Source organism: Armigeres subalbatus, chromosome 1 (genome assembly GCF_024139115.2).
Source record: "Armigeres subalbatus isolate Guangzhou_Male chromosome 1, GZ_Asu_2, whole genome shotgun sequence".
Taxonomy (NCBI): Eukaryota; Metazoa; Arthropoda; class Insecta; order Diptera; family Culicidae; genus Armigeres; species Armigeres subalbatus.
In genome coordinates, this window is record NC_085139.1 from 283,205,854 (window position 1) to 283,227,218 (window position 21,365).

Here is a 21,365-nt window from a genome sequence, read left to right on the forward strand (position 1 = left end):
ATGACAAGTGAATACATTCCACTAAAAGCTTAAAATAATTTTCGTATCATTTAGGGACCGTTTTTTGTTATGAATTAAAAAATATGAGCTTCTGGTACAAAACTTTAAAACTGAGGCCAGCAACTCTTTGAAGCACATTTGAGTTCAATTTTTGATTAATTTTGTAAATTCTAAAGCACTCGTAAGACCGAACCGTTCTGATGCCACATGTGAAATAGATCTACAACTTGTCTGCATCCTACCACATTGCATATGAGATATTATACTTACTTTCCTATCAAATATATCCTCAATAGAAAACAAACCAATCTCAATCTGTTTTATCACAACAAACAAACATAAAATAAAATAACTGTATAATTTGAGTGCCAAGCTAAACACACATTCTTACAGACGTCATCAACATTCGCATACTGACACACATCAATGCTGACACTCATCCGAAATGAACAAACAGAAGGTTTTCTCCCGAACTCAACCGAAACACACCTTAGCAAAGTACGGATTCGCCGTACTGTGAGTGAGCGACTTAAGGAATTTCTCTAAAAGAACGGAAAGTTTGAAACAAAACAAAAACCTACGCTGGATACGCAGATACAAATGGTCCGCAGATACAAACGGATCAGGGTGACGAAATACAGAATTTTGGTCTCACGTGAGAACAAACCAAATAGAACAAAGAAGAAGAAAAAGGAACATAAGAATCACATAAACACATACAAGTATATTATTACCGATTAAACAGAAATAAATTTAATATTGTAATGAACAGAAATAAGAGATAAGAGAATAAAAGAAAAAAAAAACACACACTGTAGTGCCTGTTCCCAAAAAATTCAAAGATATAAACAGTAAAGTGAAACAAAACAAGTATGGAGAAGAGAACCCATGGATGCTCATGAATGTCACACACGAACACTCACGCATCGGACGCGATTGAATTCAGCAGCATAGTAGGCAATGAGCGAATCAGAGATAGAGCGAGCAAATAGCGAAAGCAAAACCCGATCATTCGTTTCGTTTTCGTATAATTTCTGCAGAGACGACGTTCGACACAAAACAGAAACATTTCTCCTCGAGTTTTCCCCCCTCAATTTTCCTTTCTATTTTATAGAGCCTAAGTTTAAGTGCTAAGTAGCATATAGAATTGAATAGAATTGCAGGCGAGTTGTTTGCAAATTTCTTTGCCTTCGTTTATTCGTCCCCTTGTTTAAGTTATTAAATAAATAAGCAAGAATTTGAGCGATGAAAAATTGCTAAATATTGTTTGGGATATATGATCCTGACCGTTTGAGAAAAGCTGTAAGAGTAATTGAAGAAAGTTATTGGGAAAGAGAGAAACGGTTGATAAATAGACGTTAGTTTTTAGTGAGAGGCGTAAATGAGACAGCCGAATTAGAATCGTCACTGGCGTTTTAGTTTTCCATTCGAATAACTTCGGATTTTTTTCATTCTCTTGCGTCAGTTAATAATCGTATTGAACGGTATGCGAAATAACAAACACACACACATACTTGTAGTAGGAAGCATCGCTTTTGTTACTTTAAGCATATTTAATCCGAATTAAAACAAGAGCGGAACGAAGTGAAATCGATTTTACTTAGTATCGTAAAACATATAAAATTTAAAAAGCATCGTTTTGATGGAAAATTGTAGATAAAGTGCAAGAAAACAAAAAATACTGAACAATATATTTTTCAAAACTGATAACAGAGACAAACAAAACAAGTTGATTTGTTCTACTATTCTGATTTTACACACTCAAATAGAAACTAAAAAAGAAAAGCTATTAAAGATAAATAATAAAAAAAAACAATTGAAATTGATGTTATGTTGAAGTTTTTCTCTTTAAAGTAAGGTCGAGTTAAGCAACAACCAATACAAAACTGGATTATTTACAGAGTTCTGATTAAATTGATTTATTTACACCACAGGAAGTAGAAACGGCGAACAAAACCCGAAATAAAACCTGAAATAGACACGGTTCGACAGATCACGCCACATGGCGCTAAAGCGAGCGGGCGTTACTTGTTAGCTCGCCTTACGTATGTGTTCGTGAGCGGTACAACCTCCCCCCTCATCAATGCAGCACACCAATACACACTTAAACTCAAACAGACACTGAAACAAAAAAACAGAACCGAGAATTGAACGGAAGACTTACATAAATATTCATATAATGCGCAGTTGCTGGGCGAACGTAACGTCAGTTTCAATTAGTTTTCGTTGCACGGTGGATGCCTCCGACAACAATGGAGTCAGGCCACAGGCAACAGCAAAATAGACAAGTTTTTGGGTTTCAATAGCATGTCCATTTGAGTTGGATACACTTATTTCATTATCTTTCAGGAGAGATGTCTTAACTTTCCGGAAAACACACACACACAAAATATATAATCTTAACACCTAGAAATGACCAAAATTGACTTCCACACTGCTTTGAAGCGATATGAAAAAAAAACTAAAAACAAGTTATAAAAAATTAAAAGTAAAATTATGAGAAACTTTTAGCTGCCTTTAGACCCAAAATCTTGAATCAATACACACACACTCACATGAGTTATGGCATGATTTCTCTTTATGTAAGTAATTTGAAAAAATACATCGCGAAAAACAACTTGATGGACATGTAAGCAGATGAAATTTAATAAATGACTTTCACCCAAGCAAACACATAAAGAAGTACACACAAACACGTGAACACAGTGCAGTTTTGATGCAAATTATGAGAATGCAGAATTTGATACCGTTTTAAAACAACAAACCCAGAGTAAAACAAAACAAAAATCCACATAAATACACAACACAAGAACATGGAGAGCAAAACAAATTTAAAATGCATATCATAGTTGTAAAAAAAGAAAACCGGAAAATAAAAAAAATAAAACAAAGAAAATCCAATTTTGACGAAAGTGAAGAAGAAAAACCCAGAAAAAAAAACATAAGGAAAACACGCTGTAAAAATATTATAATTATTAGAATCGATGACGAAAAGAATGAAAAGATAAGAAAAACAAGTGAAAACACACAATAAAAAAGAAAAATAAACTTTATCTATTTAATTTTCCATTGTTTTATTTGTCTCTTCATCCAACGCAAGAGATGGAAAGAACTTACCCCTCAAGTCTAAAACCTATCTTGAATCCCCAAAAAACACCAACCTTCATAAACGTTTTCCCTTATCCCCACAGACACTGAACCACTTTTTCGGTGCATCACCATCCGGCAGCTACTCCCGGGCAACCGGAATCAAATCAGCTCCGTCGGCAACGGCAGCGGCGGCGGCCGCGGCTGCCACCGGCATCATCGGATTCCCCGGCGCAGCTGTGGGGGCCATACCGTTCGTGTTCCCGTTCGCGCCGCTCGGGCTGGGCCTGTTCGACACCGACCCGAAGCGCATTCTGAACCTGCTGCACCACCAGTCGGCCCTGGCCGAGGAAGCGTTGAGGTGAGAATCTCAGTTCGTATAGTAAAGTAGCAATGGCAAAGTATTACAGAATTGCCAGGACTTACTGTTTGATATCTTTTGTTTGGAAGTTTTCCGAAAAGTTCCATGTTTTCACTATACAATATTTTTAACTTCTACAAGAATTATCAAAAGAATTTTTTTACCATAATTCATATGAACCCATAGATTTTTTTCTCTCCGTGCCATTACTCGAATGACTTGCTTCATTAGCTTCGATCCGCGATACAAACTTTCCACCAAACACACCAACAAAGTTGACAATTTTGCTCAACATTTTAAATAATTTTGTATCATCAAACGACCACAGAAACGACCAACCATTTTCGACAACTTTAAAAACTCTGAGGCAATAGTTTTGAAAATGTATTTGAGAGTTCCTGAAAAAATTGCTTCTGAAATTCCTACGAAAATTCCTTCAGGAATTTCTTTTGATATTTTTTTTTGCTATATATAACGCTATCCCACATTCACCTCTATATACTCTCGCAATGAATTTTGTGAATCAAATTCTATCTGCACTTATTATGTCCTTATTCGAATTCTCATTGATGAAAACATTATTTCAGGCCTTAATTAAAATTAATTAAAATAAAAAAAAATGAACGTTCTTAACAGGATATCCATTTATAGATTTTAACTCACGATAACTAATAATAACTGCTTTTTTCTTTGGTGCTTTCTTGAGTTTTTTTTTCAGGCTCTTAATCAGAAAATATTTCACATCCTTTATTTTTCACGTTATAATTTTAGTTTTCCATCTCTCAACAATTATTCACACCATAAGTTATAATTTCGATGACTAGTACTAGGTAACCGTTTGTACTACCTCGGTTTAAGTTGTTTTGTTGAGTTGCATGCCATATCTTCAATGAACAAAATTAGAAAGTTCTAAACAACCAGGCCATCGAGCAACCCATTTAATACCCAACCCTCTCCAGAGTTAGATTTCCTCGACCCGACTGGTCCGATGGCGATTCCGGTCATCGACCAGCCCACTCCAAAATTTAGAACTACCCGACTAGGTCCAATGGCGATTCCGGCCATCGACCAACTCACTCCACAGTTGGATTTCCTCAACCCGGCTAGGTCCAATGGCGATTCCGGCCATCGACCAATCCAAAATCAGAAAATGTTTATCATTCTTTTCCCCACAAGTCTCAATTTCTATCTCTCGATACTAAGCAATGGCTGATCTTGCTTATGCCTACTTGGGTTGAGTTTTCCAGGCTCAAAATAACATTCCAGCACCAAAATCAAAAAACATTTATCACTCTTTTCTTTTATTTTTTAATTAAAAATTTATTTTTCTTTCGATTAATTTTATTTCAAAATTTTATATTTACACACGTTGTTTGCATCTCACAACCTCCATATGTCAACCATTATTATCCAGCATTTAACGAACGCTTTTGCTTTGTTGTTGTTGTATAGTTGTTTTCTACTGAGGAATAAAACACCGCGCGGTCGATAATAGAATTGAAAATAACTAATCTGTACCTCTTGAAAGGAGGCTTCCGAGTCTCTTGAAAGGAGGCTTCCGAGCCTCTTGAAAGGAGGCTTCCGAGCCTCTTGAAAGGAGACTTCCGAGGCTCTTGAAAGGAAGCTTCCGAGCCTCTTGAAAGGAGGCTTCCGAGCCTATTGAAAGGAGGCTTCCGAGCCTCTTGAAAGGAGGCTTCCGAGCCTCTTGAAAGGAGGCTTCCGAGCCTCTTGAAAGGAGGCTTCCGAGCCTCTTGAAAGGAGGTTTCCAGAGCCTCTTGAAAGGAGGCTCTGAGCCTCTTGAAAGGAGGCTTCCAGGCCTCTTGAAAGGAGGCTTCCGAGCCTCTTGAAAGGAGGCTTCTGAGGCCTCTTGAAAGGAGGCTTGAGCCTCTTGAAAGGAGGCTTGAGCCTCTTGAAAGGAGGCTTCCTGAGCCTCTTGAAAGGAGGCTTCCAGCCTCTTGAAAGGAGGCTTCTGAGCCTCTTGAAAGGAGGCTTCCAGGCCTCTTGAAAGGAGGCTTCCAGGCCTCTTGAAAGGAGGCTCTGAGGCCTCTTGAAAGGAGGCTTCCAGCCTCTTGAAAGGAGGCTTCCGAGCCTCTTGAAAGGAGGCTTGAGCCTCTTGAAAGGAGGCTTCTGAGCCTCTTGAAGGAGGCTTCCAGGCCTCTTGAAGGAGGCTTCTGAGCCTCTTGAAAGGAGGCTTCGAGCCTCTTGAAGGAGGCTTCCGAGCCTCTTGAAGGAGGCTTCCAGCCTCTTGAAAGGAGGCTTGAGCCTCTTGAAGGAGGCTTCCAGGCCTCTTGAAGGAGGCTTGAGCCTCTTGAAGAGGCTTCCAGGCCTCTTGAAGGAGGCTTGAGCCTCTTGAAGGAGGCTTCCGAGCCTCTTGAAGGAGGCTTGAGCCTCTTGAAGGAGGCTTCCGAGCCTCTTGAAAGGAGGCTTCCAGCCTCTTGAAAGGAGGCTTCTGAGGCCTCTTGAAAGGAGGCTTCCTGAGCCTCTTGAAGGAGGCCTGAGCCTCTTGAAAGGAGGCTCTGAGCCTCTTGAAAGGAGGCTTCCTGAGCCTCTTGAAAGGAGGCTTCTGAGCCTCTTGAAGGAGGCTTCTGAGCCTCTTGAAAGGAGGCTTCTGAGCCTCTTGAAAGGAGGCTTCTGAGCCTCTTGAAAGGAGGCTTCTGAGCCTCTTGAAAGGAGGCTCTGAGCCTCTTGAAAGGAGGCTTCCAGGCCTCTTGAAAGGAGGCTTCCGAGCCTCTTGAAAGGAGGCTTCCGAGCCTCTTGAAAGGAGGCTTCTGAGCCTGAGCCTCTTGAAAGGAGGCCTCCGACCCTCCTGAAAGGAGGCTTCCGAGCCTCTTGAAAGGAGGCTTCCGAGCCTCTTGAAAGGAGGCTTCCGAGCCTCTTGAAAGGGAGGCTCTGAGCCCTGAAAGGAGGCTTGAGCCTCTTGAAAGGAGGCTTCTGAGTCTTGAAAGGAGGCTTCTTGAAGGAGGCTTGAGCTCTTGAAAGGAGGCCTGAGCCTCTTGAAAGGAGGCTCTGGAGCCTCTTGAAAGGAGGCTTCCTGAGCCTCTTGAAAGGAGGCTTCCTGGAGCCTCTTGAAAGGAGGCTTCTGAGCCTCTTGAAAGGAGGCTCTGAGCCTCTTGAAAGGAGGCTTCTGAGGCCTCTTGAAAGGAGGCTGGGCCTCTTGAAGGAGGCTTGAGCCTCTTGAAGGAGCTTCCGGGCCTCTTGAAAGGAGGCTTTGAGCTCTTGAAGGAGGCTTCCAGGCCTCTTGAAGGAGGCTTCCGAGCCTCTTGAAAGGAGGCTTCTGAGCCTCTTGAAAGGAGGCCTGAGCCTCTTGAAAGGAGGCTTCCTGAGCCTCTTGAAAGGAGGCTCTGAGCCTCTTGAAAGGAGGCTGAGCCTCTTGAAGGAGGCTTGAGCCTCTTGAAAGGAGGCTTGAGCCTCTTGAAAGGAGGCTCTTGAAGGAGGCTTCCAGGCCTCTTGAAAGGAGGCTTCCGAGCCTCTTGAAGGAGGCTTCGAGCCTCTTGAAGGAGGCTTGAGCCTCTTGAAGGAGGCTTCCAGGCCTCTTGAAGGAGGCTGAGCCTCTTGAAGGAGGCTTCCAGCCTCTTGAAAGGAGGCTTCCAGGCCTCTTGAAGGAGGCTTCCAGGCCTCTTGAAAGGAGGCTTCCGAGCCTCTTGAAAGGAGGCTTCCAGGCCTCTTGAAGGAGGCTTCCGGGCCTCTTGAAGGAGGCTTGAGCCTCTTGAAGGAGGCTTCCAGGCCTCTTGAAGGAGGCTTCCGAGCCTCTTGAAAGGAGGCTTCTGAGCCTCTTGAAAGGAGGCCTGAGCCTCTTGAAAGGAGGCTTCCGAGCCTCTTGAAAGGAGGCTTCTGAGCCTCTTGAAAGGAGGCTTCTGAGCCTCTTGAAAGGAGGCTTCCTGAGCCTCTTGAAAGGAGGCTTGAGCCTCTTGAAAGGAGGCTTCTGAGCTCTTGAAAGGAGGCTTCCTGAGCTCTTGAAAGGAGGCTCTGAGCCTCTTGAAAGGAGGCTTCCAGAGCCTCTTGAAAGGGAGGCCTGAGCCTCTTGAAAGGAGGCTTCTGAGCCTCTTGAAAGGGAGGCTTCTGGAGCCTCTTGAAAGGAGGCTTCTGAGCCTCTTGAAAGGAGGCTTCTGAGCCTCTTGAAAGGAGGCTTGAGCCTCTTGAAAGGAGGCCTGAGCCTCTTGAAAGGAGGCTTCTGAGCCTCTTGAAAGGAGGCTTCCTGAGCCTCTTGAAAGGGAGGCTCTGAGCCTCTTGAAAGGAGGCTTCTGAGCCTCTTGAAAGGAGGCTTCTGAGCCTCTTGAAAGGAGGCTTCTGAGCCTCTTGAAGGAGGCTTCTGAGCCTCTTGAAAGGAGGCTTCTGAGCCTCTTGAAAGGAGGCTTCTGAGCCTCTTGAAAGGAGGCCTGAGCCTCTTGAAAGGAGGCTTCCTGAGCCTCTTGAAAGGAGGCTTCCGAGCCTCTTGAAAGGAGGCTTCCTGAGCCTCTTGAAAGGAGGCTTCTGAGCCTCTTGGAAGGAGGCTTCCTGAGCCTCTTGAAAGGAGGCTTCCGAGCCTCTTGAAAGGAGGCTTCCAGGCCTCTTGAAAGGAGGCTTCTGAGCCTCTTGAAAGGAGGCTTCCGAGCCTCTTGAAAGGAGGCTTGAGCCTCTTGAAAGGAGGCTTCTGAGCCTCTTGAAAGGAGGCTTCTGAGCCTCTTGAAAGGAGGCTTCCTGAGCCTCTTGAAAGGAGGCTTCCGAGCCTCTTGAAAGGAGGCTTCCTGAGCCTCTTGAAAGGAGGCTTCTGAGCCTCTTGAAAGGAGGCTTCCTGAGCCTCTTGAAAGGAGGCTTCCTGAGCCTCTTGAAAGGAGGCCTGAGCCTCTTGAAAGGAGGCTTGAGCCTCTTGAAAGGAGGCTTCTGAGCCTCTTGAAGGAGGCTTCTGAGCTCTTGAAAGGAGGCTTCCGAGCCTCTTGAAAGGAGGCTTCCGAGCCTCTTGAAAGGAGGCTTCCGAGCCTCTTGAAAGGAGGCTTCCGAGCCTCTTGAAAGGAGGCTTCCGAGCCTGCTGGAGTTTAAATAAAAGTCAATTTTGGAGAGAATTGGTAGAAGGTAGGAATAGCGTTAGTATCAAGTCGTATCAAGAAAAAACCCAATCCATACCTATACGTATCAAAATATATCAATCCCTGGATCCCTGGATCGGTAGTTTGGTGGCATTAGTTGATGTGGTTAGGCCAATAAATTTCAACTTTGAAGAAGATCAGTTGCCATCATTATTGAAATCCCTCAATGCATATTCTTGTATTCTGCATCTCTTAAGATAAGTGCCTCTTTTAAATCTTTACCAGATTATATAGAATTATAATTAGATATTGGCGTTCAGATCCGGAACCGTTCAAATGATCCGGATCTTCAATGTGAGTGAATGATTCGTAGATCACTTTTTGAAAGACTCGGTTCACCAGATCAGTAAAATTCGTGAGCATTTAAAGAAGAATGACAAATTAAGAAAAAGAAAATTGTAAGTGCTTTTTACATGTTATACACCCAGGTTTTTTTTTACACGGTTTGGTTTTGGTCGTTTAAGACCTTTAGCGTCATAAAGCAATAAGTTAACCCCACCCAAAAATTCACAAAAAATCAAAGAAAATTCAGGGGGTATTTAAAAAGGTGTGAAAGTTTAGGTTAACCGAGAAATTAATGAATTCCAACCGTGTAAAAAAAAACCTGGGTGTATATGATTGTTAGCGAAAGAGGGAGGAAATATTGTATGATTGTGTCAAAAGAGTGAGCCTGAATAACAGCCACTACGCCATTTTGCATTGTTTAGTACAAAAGATCCGATCCGGTTCAAAGATCCGGATCATTAAAGTGAATGATCCAGATCTGATCCGTTCAGCGAAGTGATCTGTTTTGCCCACCTCTAATTATAATACAAAAACCAGATTGTTTTTTCATGATCATACAAGTGTCACGGATGTCACGGATCAAATCCGATCATTATGGTCCGTTTTTGAACCTCAAATAGTTGCCAGTAAAAAATGAGAAAATTTATATCAAATTCAAACAAACCTCACTTCCTCCGAGTATCTATTATTTGAAAACGGCTTAGATTTCTTGATCACGAACAAACATTACTCACGTTTTTTTAAAGTCTACTCTGTGTTTCGCCTTTGGCATATTGAAGTCCTCATCTAGAGCTTCTTCCCCAGAAACTTGTTTCATTCTATTTCCTGTTCCTTTCTATTTTTCACTTCCTATTCCAACATGTAAAAAAAAAGTCAGTGAAGATGCACCCTGAGCTGACGTTCAGTTATTGACGGAAAATCAATAAAACAATAAGCCAACCCCATCAAAATAAATCACAAAAAATCAAAGAAAATTCAAGTGGTTAAACCACGTAAAAAGCTTTGATGAGATTGGTAATTTTTTTCTCTTATTGGTAATATTTATTTTACAAACTGTCACTTTTAACTTGAGTTTTAATGTAATTCGGAAAATAGGACGTAAATAAGAAGCAGACAGAGGAAACACAAACAGCAAACATTCGAGAGACAGCACGTAGAACATGACTCGTTTATATTGGATGTTTCATCCTTTTCAACGTGTTTTTCTCGAATTATTTAATTTAATCAAACAGTATACAGGTTAGAGAACTGATCACGCGACGCCTCTGTTTATTCCTTAATAATTTTGCATGGAAATTCGGGTAAATAGTCGGTGTAAATTCGTACGTATTTTACCCGGAAATTAAGGAATAATCTCCAGTAAAAAATGTAAGAATTGTTCATGAAAATTCGAAAAAAAAAATCCGGCGAAACATCCCTTGGAAATTGAGATATCATATTTGAATTAAGTATTCCCTGAATTTTCGGAAGATTCGGGAACATTTTCAGTGCAAGTTCAAAAAAATTTCCATGGCAATCCGGAAGATTTTTTTTTATTCGCGCGAATTTTCTGTGAAAATAAAGAAGAATTTTTGTAAAATTGAAAATTGAAATTTTAAAGGTTGAAATCATAAATATAAACGAATTTATCAAGGTAATTCGGAAGAATTTCTCAAGAAAATTCGGAAGCATTTCTCAAGAAAATTCGGAAGAATTTCTCAAGAAAATTCGGAAAAACTTCCTGTGAAAACTTGAAAGAATTTCCAATGGATGAAACCGCCGTGGAAATTCAAAAGAAATACCAAAGAAAATTCGAAACAATTTTTCGAGATAATTCGGAAGGGAAAATTCTCCGTGAAAATTAGGAAAAATTTCCCGTTAAAATTCTGAAGAAATTCCCGTGGAAATCTGAACAAAATTCAGGATAATTTCCGATGGATATTCAGTGGAATTTGTTGCGGAAGATCTTATGAAAAATTTGCCGTGGAAAATCAGAATAATCTCCTGTGAAAATTGAAAGGAATATTACACTTCACTGCTACTATTTAACCAACCTTTCAACATTAATTCATTCCACTTTCATCATTCTTTTATATTTCCTCAGATACCGCAATCTCCTGCTCGGAACCGGAACTGCAACCCCGACCGGGCCGGAGCGTGAACCCCTCAATCTACAGGCGGCACTTGCCGCGACCATGTCGCCCCGAACCACCACCAAGCTGGACGACGAACAACCTTCCACATCACGCCGATCGGAAAGCTCTTCCAGTAATGCCAGCACCACCACTACCATAACATCCCCTCCACCGCCGAAGGGCGACATGATACGGGTACGGGAAGGGCTCACCAAGGAGGGCTTCCACAACGGACTGGAGCTGCTGCTGCGAAAACCCCCGACGATCGCGCTAGATAACGAACCGCCGTGCAGTCCCGCAGATCTCTCGCTGTATTCGTCGTTGATGAAGGCTTCGGCCTCGCCCGTTGCAGAATCGTTAGGAAATCAGGCAAGCGGTGATACAAAGTGCCACATATGCATGGCCAATTTTCCATCGGTGTGGCTTCTGGAGCAGCATTCCGCTCTGCAGCATCCCCATCTTACGATCCACGATGACAAGCCGTATTTGTGCGGATTGTGCGGACAGAAGAGCCGGTACACGTGCTGTAGGTACAGAACGGTTCTGGCGAAGCATCGGGATCAAGGCGGCCGTAGTCGTGTGCCAGGCGATAAGCTGTTTACCTGCGATGTTTGCGGGATGCAATTCCGGTATTTGAAGTCCTTCAAGAAGCATCGGTTGAATCACGCGTTGGAGAGACTGCACGGTAAAAAGGATAAAGGAGGTGAGAGTGAGCAAGTGTCGAGTACTAACGAAAGTGATAGCGTCGATTTGCGAGGCTTGATCCGGGATGATGAAAACATGAGTGATACTGAAGATCAAGATGATACAGTTGATTCGATGAACGTGTCAGCCAGCTTGGAAGGAGTGAGAGAATTTGCTATGGAAGAAAGTCATGGGAAGATCAGTAGTTCAATGATTGAACGTGCCGGGTCAGAGTTCGAGTATAAGAAGTACCAACCCGCCCATCGAATGGAGGCTGAGTCCAGTAGCAGCAGCAGCAGTGGCATTCCGTCTACATCGTCTTCGATGAATCAGACTTTGAACAGTTTGATCAATGCTGAGTCCATTCCACATCACCATTTGCTGGGGTTGAATCCGCAGGAAGCGTCTATTTTGAATTTTCTACGCGTAGACGCGGCCGAGAAGAATCGCGATCGACGTTTCGCTTGTCCGTTTTGTGGAAAGTGCGTTCGGTCGAAGGAGAATCTCAAGCTACACGTCCGAAAGCACACTGGCGAGCGTCCGTTCGTTTGTCTGTTCTGCGGCCGAGCGTTCGGTGGCAAGTCGGATCTGACTAGACATTTGCGAATCCATACTGGCGAGCGTCCGTACCACTGCGAAGCGTGCGGCAAGTGCTTCGCCAGAGCGGACTATCTGTCCAAGCATCTGACCACCCACGTGCACAACACTTCGCCACGCTGAGAGGAGGGCCGGCGGAGGAGACGGATGGTCCTCTGTCGGAAGTGAGACACATGGCGTATGCTGGAATGGGATTTGGGACGGTAAGGGAATTGGGGGAACTTCACACTCATACACACACAAAACTACAAAAGTGACAGCAAACAAAGCAATAATTCACCGAAATGACTGCACACAAAGTAAGAAACAAATGTAGATTTTTATCGATGTCTTATTTCACACCAGCAACAAATGAAAAAAAATGGAATTATAACCTAACTATAGTGAACGCAAAAGCAAAACCAAACACTGAATCATGAAACTCAACGAAGCAAGTCATGCAACACAGCTTCCATGCTGTGAGCAGAGAAATAAAAGAAAACAACTTTACCTCAGTAAAACTAAAGAGATATGTAACGAAAACCACAGCGATAGCAGTACTAAACTCATCACACACAGATACACACAAACACACCTACAGACAGCTTCTCATGTATTGAAGGAGATTAATAGATGAAGCTAGACAAACAATGGAAACAAGTTTTGGTTTCAATGTGAACGTAATCGATGCTACTTACCGTAAACAGATGAACACACACACCGTTGATGTCACGCATTGCAAAGCAAATAAAGCAAGTAATGCCCTCACGAAACACTCATGCACACACACGTGCGCTCTCGCACGCAATAGGGTGTGAATTGTTTTAAATCTGCAAACAATGTCAGAGAAAAATAAGAATAATCCGCAATTACAAGTCTGTGATTTTATGTCATTAACTATTGCGAATGTTTAGAACACACACACACATACACAAATGCACACAAACACATTGTCACAACACTAACCCACACCTTTAGAGCAGTGCTGCGAACGTACACAGACTCACAGACACACTGCGATGTTTCAGTTTCCGTTGACGACGTAACCGTAAAGATATTATTACCGATTGTGTTTTAAATGTTTTTTTTATAGTGAGATTTTATTGTTGTGTTGTTTGAATGCGTTTAACTGCACGGACTTTAAAATTAGACATATTATTTGAACCAACATACGTAGATTCAAAACCGAGTAAAGGTATGATCAAGGACACGTCAAGCCGTATTACAAATCCATTGGAAAACTTATTTCTTGTCTTCTTTTCTTTTTATAGTTCACTGGTGTTCATTAAGCACTTCCACAGTTACCAACTGCGATGTTTCAAGCCAAGAGAAATCTAGACAACTTCTAAGCAGGAATGCCAATTATTGTACTGTTATTATTATTATTTAATCAGACTAAGGCCGAAGTGGCCTGTGCGGTATATAAGAGTCTTCTCCATTCGGCTCGGTCCATGGCTACACGTCGCCAACCACGCAGTCTACGGAGGGTCCGCAAATCATCTTCCACCTGATCGATCCACCTTGCCCGCTGCGCACCTCGCCTTCTTGTGCCCGTCGGATCGTTGTCGAGAACCATTTTCACCGGGTTACTGTCCGACATTCTGGCTACGTGCCCGGCCTGTACTATACCACTGACGAATTGTAGACGTAATAATTCTTATTCCGAATGTAACGTCTACGCAATTAGTTACAGATCATGTTTAGGGGAAGAGGCTCCTAAACGCGCACAAATTAATGCAAATAACGAATTATTCATAGATAGTATTTTCAAAATTGTTTGATCGAAAAAAAGCTCGTTGCCCGACAATAAAACAAATGTCATCTCTTGTTTTCGATGTGTTTGTTATTGTCCAAAAATGGTCTAGTAGCCTAGAAATTTGAATATATCGGCATAGGGAGAGATAATCCTAAACGAAATATGATCAAAAGACACCGAGATAGAGAGATATCGAGATAGGGAGGGTATTGAGATCTGGATAGGATGTGACAATTCAATTGAGACTGCCTTGTTGTTTTTTAGTCGGTTGCTCTGACGAAGTGGTCGCCAGTGCAGCCAAATTAATTTGGTACAAAATCTTCCAAATATCATGTATCAAAAGTTGATGTTTTTCTTTCCGTTCCATCCATTATTTATCTAAGAGAAGCGGAAGACTAACAGAAGGAAGTTTTCGCTAATGAGAAAATGACTTTGATATCAAAAATGACAGAAAAGTGAATGATAATGCCTTAAATCAACAGTTTGAAACCTCTACAACACTTGAGCATAATTTATATGGCGTTTGCAGTTCAATATGCATTAATTTTGTGTAAAAAAACTCGAACTCAAACATTCAAGTATATTGCTTAATATCAACTTTACATACCAGCAACACGGCCAAACTAACAACATTCTGCCCTACGAAAAACACGCCGCCGCCAATCGAAGTAATCGATTGTTATTTTCAACCAATCAGCAACCGGTACGATTTTGATGACTACTTGGCACATCCTATCCTAGATTGAGATGTAGAAAGCGCAAATATATTTAAATTGGAGGAACCGAGAAAACCATCGACATAGGAAGAGATATCGAGATATAGAACATCGAGATATCGGGACTGATTTGCGACTGATTTTGTAAACAAACATTGAAAGGCAAATTTCAGCTACAACAAGCATTTCCTGAGAAAACCCCGGTATGTATCCGATAGAATAGGCTTTCCTCTAGCGGGTAAGGGAATTAGTTTTGAAGAAAAATGCTTGCAGTCTACGGAATCCACAAACCAATGTTTGTATACAAAATAAGTTACGCCCAAATCGCAAATTGGTCCCGATATATAGTCAACTGTATTCAAAATAAAAAAATCCATCCTTTCGATTTGGACAAAATTTTGTCACAAGATAGCTATTTTTGTTCCCTACTAACCGTCCATACATCACAAGGTGTGTACTTTTGGAGAAAAAAGTTTTTCTAACAAAAACTTTTTCTAGCCCGAATTGAATTTTTTTTTCAGTGCCAAAAATAACATTTACAAAGGATTTCAATCTTGAAAAAAGTTATATATTACTACTTCAATCGGAGGATTTGTCGTTTTTCGATTAGATTTATTTGTTAAAAAAATGGTTAAAAGTTTGGTCCTTTTTAAAAAATAGCCTAGATCAATTTTGAGAAACAAGCTATGTATGCAAAGTTTCATTGAAATCTGAGAGGTTGCGGCCAACATTTGTTCGAGTTGGCGCGAAATCTCTCAATTAATTAGACTTCACCAATTTTGCGGTACGATAGTAAAAAAAATTCAAAGAAAATTCATTTTCAATCCAAATTGTTAAACTACTTCACCGCCTGATATGTAGGAGGTCGTGGATTCAATCCCAGACCAGTTCGATTCTCATGCTTTGTATATTTACTGCATACCATTTCCGACGTCTGTCCTATACTACTTGACTATTCAAACAGTCAGAGGCGCGTCGACGTTCCGAGACGAGGGTGTGACAATAAAAAAAACTTTCAAAAATAGGAGATTATAATTAAAATTACGTTTTGTAACTTGGATTTTTCTGCATTGAGAAATCAAGAAAAAATATAATATGTGCAAAATTAAGAGGGAATATGAACTAAAGAAAAATATTGTCACTGTTTACACTAGTCGAAACATCTCTTGGTGACGGGGATAGGGTGGAAAATGAATTTCTGTCTGCCTGAACCTTGACTCGGAAACTACTGAACCGACCGGCGTGAAAATTTGTATGCAGAGGTTTTTTCGGCCGGGGAACATTCTTAAGATGTTTCGAGACCCTCCCCCCTTTGGAAAGGGGGGCTCCTATACAAATTAAACACAAAGTTCGTTATAACTTAAAAATTATTCAAGCAATTGATTCCATTTGGCATGTGGAGATTTTGGAAAGCAACAAATCTCGCATAACTTTTCAAAAGGACCATTTTTATCATGAATTAATTTGAGTACTGCAATCAACAGAACAACATGAAAGCTATTGATTTCAGTATTCAAATTAATTCATGAAAAAAATATTACTTGGGTCCTTTTGAAAAGTTAAGCGAGAAATGTTTCTGTGGTGGTTCGAGACCCCTCTCCCTTCTGGAAAAGGGGTTTCCCATACAAATGAAACAGAAATTTCTGCAAAACTCGAGAATAAATCAGAGAATAAATCAATTTGAGGCGAAACGAAGTTCGTCGGGTCTGCTAGTTTTTAATAAACCCATCACGCTTGAGCGATGCTAAATATTTGTCCAAAGTACATTACTCTGAGTATAAAATCAGAGACGAAAGAATGAAATCTTTCCAAAATGTCACGTGTCGTTTGATATTATTCCATATGAATGACATTTTGCATCTCACGTGCCGTATTACATATTCTCAGCAATGAAAAAAAAAACAGATTAATCCACATAGTGTTGGTAAAACCGTGCTCAAATCTCAATGATCGAAACCTCATGCGCGAGCTAACTCGCTTGCGATTCAGCAAGAAAAACATCGCGCTAGAGCATCGCATCGTTTCGCTCATTTGTCGAAAAATGATTTCACTCCAAAAAGCGTGTAAGCCCAATCGAAGTTTTATGTCTCCGTATGTATTCATTATCTATTGTTTTAAGCAAAGAAGGTTAATTCGTTGAATTAAGAGGTAGATCACGTAGAAATCGTCCGTGATGCAAATCGTGAGTTGAATCACGATCGATACTCTGGGCCACGAATCGGGTTGGGTTTGACTCGCGCTTGATTTGAATCGTGGACGGGATTTAAGAATTTGAGTTTTTCCCAACACTGGTGGAACCTTTCTCGCGCATTATAAAAATGTGAAAAACACTCAGCGTGTGTATGTGTACAAAAATATGCGTGAGGCACACTTTTTGCTACTTAGCGTCATTCGATTTGATCGCAACCGATTGCAATGCAATCGACGCGGAATGCGGTCTAGTTGTTACTGACAAAACATTGTTTTTATTTTTTGCCAAGGGTCTAAGAGTAAAATCAGCAGTGATTTAAATTGTTCGGGCCAGTCAGTTTGAATATGAATCAGAAACATTCATTTTCCTAGCAGGTGTGCTAGATTCATTTTTTATACCAGTCAACCAGAAAAAAACTTTGATTTTTTTTTGGAAACCTAAAAAGATTCCATCCAGAAAAGCAAAATAAATCTATTCGGAACCCTTAAAAGAGTTTCATTAGGATACCCAAAGATATCCGTTCGTACGGATTTCCGTTCAGAATTTCATGAACTTCCGAACGTAATCCTTCTGAGTTTACTAGCGAAATCCCTTTGAGCTTCTGAACGAAATTCTTTTGGGCTTTCCAGGAATCACTCTGGGCTTCCCAAAGAAACCATTTTGGACTTCCAAAATCAAAATAGATTTTGTTCTGATGGGATTCTGAGCAAAATCTTTCTCGAACTCCGAACGAAATACGGAATCGTTTTGGACTTTTGATTGGGGTGTTCTGGGCTTCTGATCGGAATCTTTTTCTGCTTATGGATAGCCAGAAAGAGCTCCGTTCAGAAAACCAAAAAATCTTGGTTCGTAAACCACAATCAAGTCCTTCATCTTGGTTTTCGAATGAAATTATTTGTGATTCTGAAAGGAACTCTATTATATTTTTGGGCGAAATTCTTTTGGGCTTCCAAAAAAGAATTCTTTTGGGTTTCCGAATATACGAAATTATTTTGGACTTTACTTTCAAACGGATGCCTTTCAGAATTTCGAAGGGAATACTTTTGGAATTCCGAGTGGAGGCATCTGGGCTTCTGAATGGATTATTTTTCTGTTTCTGTACAAGGGATTCCGAAGCCTAAACAGATTCCAGATTCGGAAGACTAAATGGTGTTGTCCGAAAGCACAAAAGGTTTAGGTTCGAAAGACCAAAAAGAGTTCCATGCAAAAGCCCAACAAAGTTCGAAAGTCCCCATTTGTAAACCCAAAAGATGCCCGTTCTCTTCTTTTGGTTTTCAAACGGATTTATTCTTTCTGAGCCTCTCCTTGGAACCGAACTCTTTTGGAATTCGGATTTTCAGTTAGAAAATTGCGTAAATATTATCAATTTATGCTAATGTATCAGCATATATAAGGATAAGAACATTATTCAAAGCCATTTTGCTGAGCTTGATACAGACCCTTTAAAAGTTGCATCTAGCCAACTGTCAAAAACTTAAAACTGGTATAACACTCAGTTCTATTTTCTGCGGATTTGAACCACGAATGAATAACGAGATTCAAATATTTTGCAATTGTTTTGTTGTTTGAATGCGTCATTTTATCTAAGGATCAACCCACTTTGCAATTACGGTGCCTTTCTTGGTAGCAGTATAATTGTATCATTTAATTGGAAATTTTAAAAACATGAGTTGAACACTGCTGGGGAAACCTGGTGGTGAGTTTGTTCTATTTCGCTCCAGATTCAAACTAAACTAAACTAAACTTGGTCAAAAATTTGGAATGAAACTGAATCTAAGGATCAAAACCGATTTTTTTTTAGATTAGGTGACAAGCAAATCCCGTGCCCCCGACCATTGATTCCCTGCGCAATTGTTCGTTCTGGTCAATCACGAAGTAGCAACTATGCAATGTACGGACATCATTCTCATGCTCTTTTAAACAAAAACAATTTGGTTTTCTTGATTTACACTACACTTCAACGAGCCCTTGTTTTTTATATAATGATTGATTTTATTTTCAATATTATACAATATATGGTACAGCACATATAGAAAATCTGCTCGTCCGATTGCTTTCAATCGCAGCCTATAATAAGCATCAGATAGTGATCTAAGAAACACAAACCCAGAAGAAAAAGCTACTTTTTGACTTGTACTTTGATATTTTTGTAAATTTAGCCGTTATATGGTGGAGCAAGACTGTGAATGCTTTGATTGCACGTGCTATTTGTATTGCGGAGAAATTTTGGTCATCTATGAAAGCTTTAGAAAATTATTACAAATGCTGTCATTTTATTGCAAGACACAACAGCACAAATTATCGATGACGTTCTATGGAGATATAAACACCTTGGTGAGCAACCATGCGTCTCCATTCTCGTATGATGCACTTACTGAGGATGGTGTTGGTATGACGACTTTTATTATTATTTATTATTATATTGCGGATCTTTTCAAAATTTTCCACTTTGCAGAAGTTTTTCCACAGCTGTCAAAGTTCTACCGCAAGCATGAAAATATTCGAAACACTGAAACAAAAACCTGATGTTTAGCGTTGTCATCGTAGAATGCCATGCAAAACAACAAAGAAAAAGTATGAAGTGACAGCTGCGGTAGTGTATAATTTGAGCCGGAAAGAGGAAAGGTTTCTTTTGAATATTTTGTTTCTGAAGATACCATCTTTAGAGCAACTAGTCCGACATCTTTTATCTTTTGATATGTTACGTGAACTTATCATGAAAACTGAATTAACCTTTCCCGTTAATATTTTAATTGATCATTGTGATCAGCTTTTACAAGGAACACATAATCCAGAGCTTCCAACTACCTATTTGTAAAATACAAACAAAAATTACATTTTATATCCAGAATCAACCAGATTCATGAAAAAGTCTCGCTTCAACATTGAGTAAAGGTGCAAATTCCTCAGAGTAGACATTCCTTATGATCTAAACTTTTGAATACTTCAGAGAACCAAGATCCAACAAGATGTTCCGCAAAAGATTGATAAAAATGCTCATTGTACCCACGCCCATGAAGACAACTTGAAGTTCGAAAAATAATGTTACGCTCGGAATACGAATTCAAAAAAGACTAGTTTTCTGTAGAAGCATCCAGAAAACTTTTCCGAAATATGCAGATATGCAAAAGAAAAACATGATCTCCTTGCATTTACGCATATATAATAAAAATGTATTATTTGGATTTTTAGATTTCTAGATATTTTCTCTTACAAAAAAGATTGTTTTTTGACAATTTTAGAGAATTTTTGACTTATTTTTTTAATTTTGTTGAAAATCTGCGCAGGGGTTAAACAAAAAGCAACATAAGATAGGTAACATTTTGACGCAATTCAAATTAACATAACTTTGCCTAAAATAATCCGATTTTTAGAATACCGTAGTATCAGGCCTCATGTATTTTTGCTTTAGAAACAGACCATAAAAGAACTTCAATGAACATCTGAATAGACAGAAGATTCTTCACTTGTCAGCAGTTTGTTGATAATTTTTTAATTCAGAAGATTTAGAAACACTCACATGAACTCACTTGAAGTTTCTGCTTGAGTATCAGTGTCATCAGATCTTCTTCACTATCAAAAATTTGTAATTATTTGTTACAGGAACTTTCGCCATGTTTTATGCTTTATCCAATTTGACATCCAGTGCTGGCTGCAGACCAAGAATTCGTCAGGAACAAAGCAAAATATGACAATTTCCGTAACAGTTCCAGGAAATAACAATAATATATCGGAATCATACGAATATCGGTATCAAACATCATCGGTTTAAGCTACAAAATTTCCCATATCAACCTTTTTGTCAAACATCTGTACCACTTTTGATTTGAATTTGATTTTTTTTTTCTGGGAAAGCAACAGTTTCTCGCAAGGGCGGCTGTTGTATAAACGGTAATTGAAATTCTTTTCCAATCTAATCTATCCGCATAATCCGCCAATCCTAAGAAACATATATTTTAACTATTTTTACTGATGTGTGACAGCCTGTTTATTTGTTGTTGTTATTGATACACAATCAGTTTATTTGGATTTTAAAATATTCGGGGGGAATTGATCCCTTTCTAAGAACTCGGTTTGATAAAAGTAGAAAGCTGTTTTCTTATTTTTTTTTTAATATTTTCCCCCGAGGAACGCTGATTTTTCGACTTGCTGTGCGTATTCATGAACGAGTTTAGCTATGGATTTCGGCAGAGCATGCAATCTTAGAATTTGGGGAGATTTGTTCCCCTTCTTATGATATCAACTTGATAAATATTTTTTCGAGACAACCCTTCATCAAATCCGTAAAATTTACGAAAAATTAGCTGCCTGAGAACAATTTTTTTTATTTTTTCGTTGAAGTTTTGTATGGGTGAATAATGAGGGTTCAAGTGTCCCAATTTTGAGGCAGCAATTTAAAATCCAAATAACCTAAAATTGTGATAGAATGTTGACATTTCTTTCAGTATAGTTTATTTAGCATATTTATATCTTTGTGCTGTGCAAAAATGATAGCATTTGGTCATTGCCAGGAGAAGTTGTTCCAATTTTAC

General features: G+C 40.0%; 1 protein-coding gene across 3 annotated transcripts in view; it reads left to right on the top strand.

Moving 5' to 3' along the window:
• Positions 1-13,031, top strand: part of LOC134207658 (protein tramtrack, beta isoform) — a 655,620-nt gene extending 642,589 nt beyond the window's left edge. For all 3 annotated transcript variants that reach the window (XM_062683425.1, XM_062683427.1, XM_062683426.1), the window contains exons 7-8: positions 3,192-3,448; positions 10,880-13,031. In XM_062683425.1, the coding sequence (XP_062539409.1) occupies positions 3,192-3,448; positions 10,880-12,314 (1,692 nt within the window). In that variant the 3' untranslated portion in view covers positions 12,315-13,031. The remainder of the gene's footprint in view (positions 1-3,191; positions 3,449-10,879) is intronic.
• Positions 13,032-21,365: the final 8,334 nt, after the last annotated feature.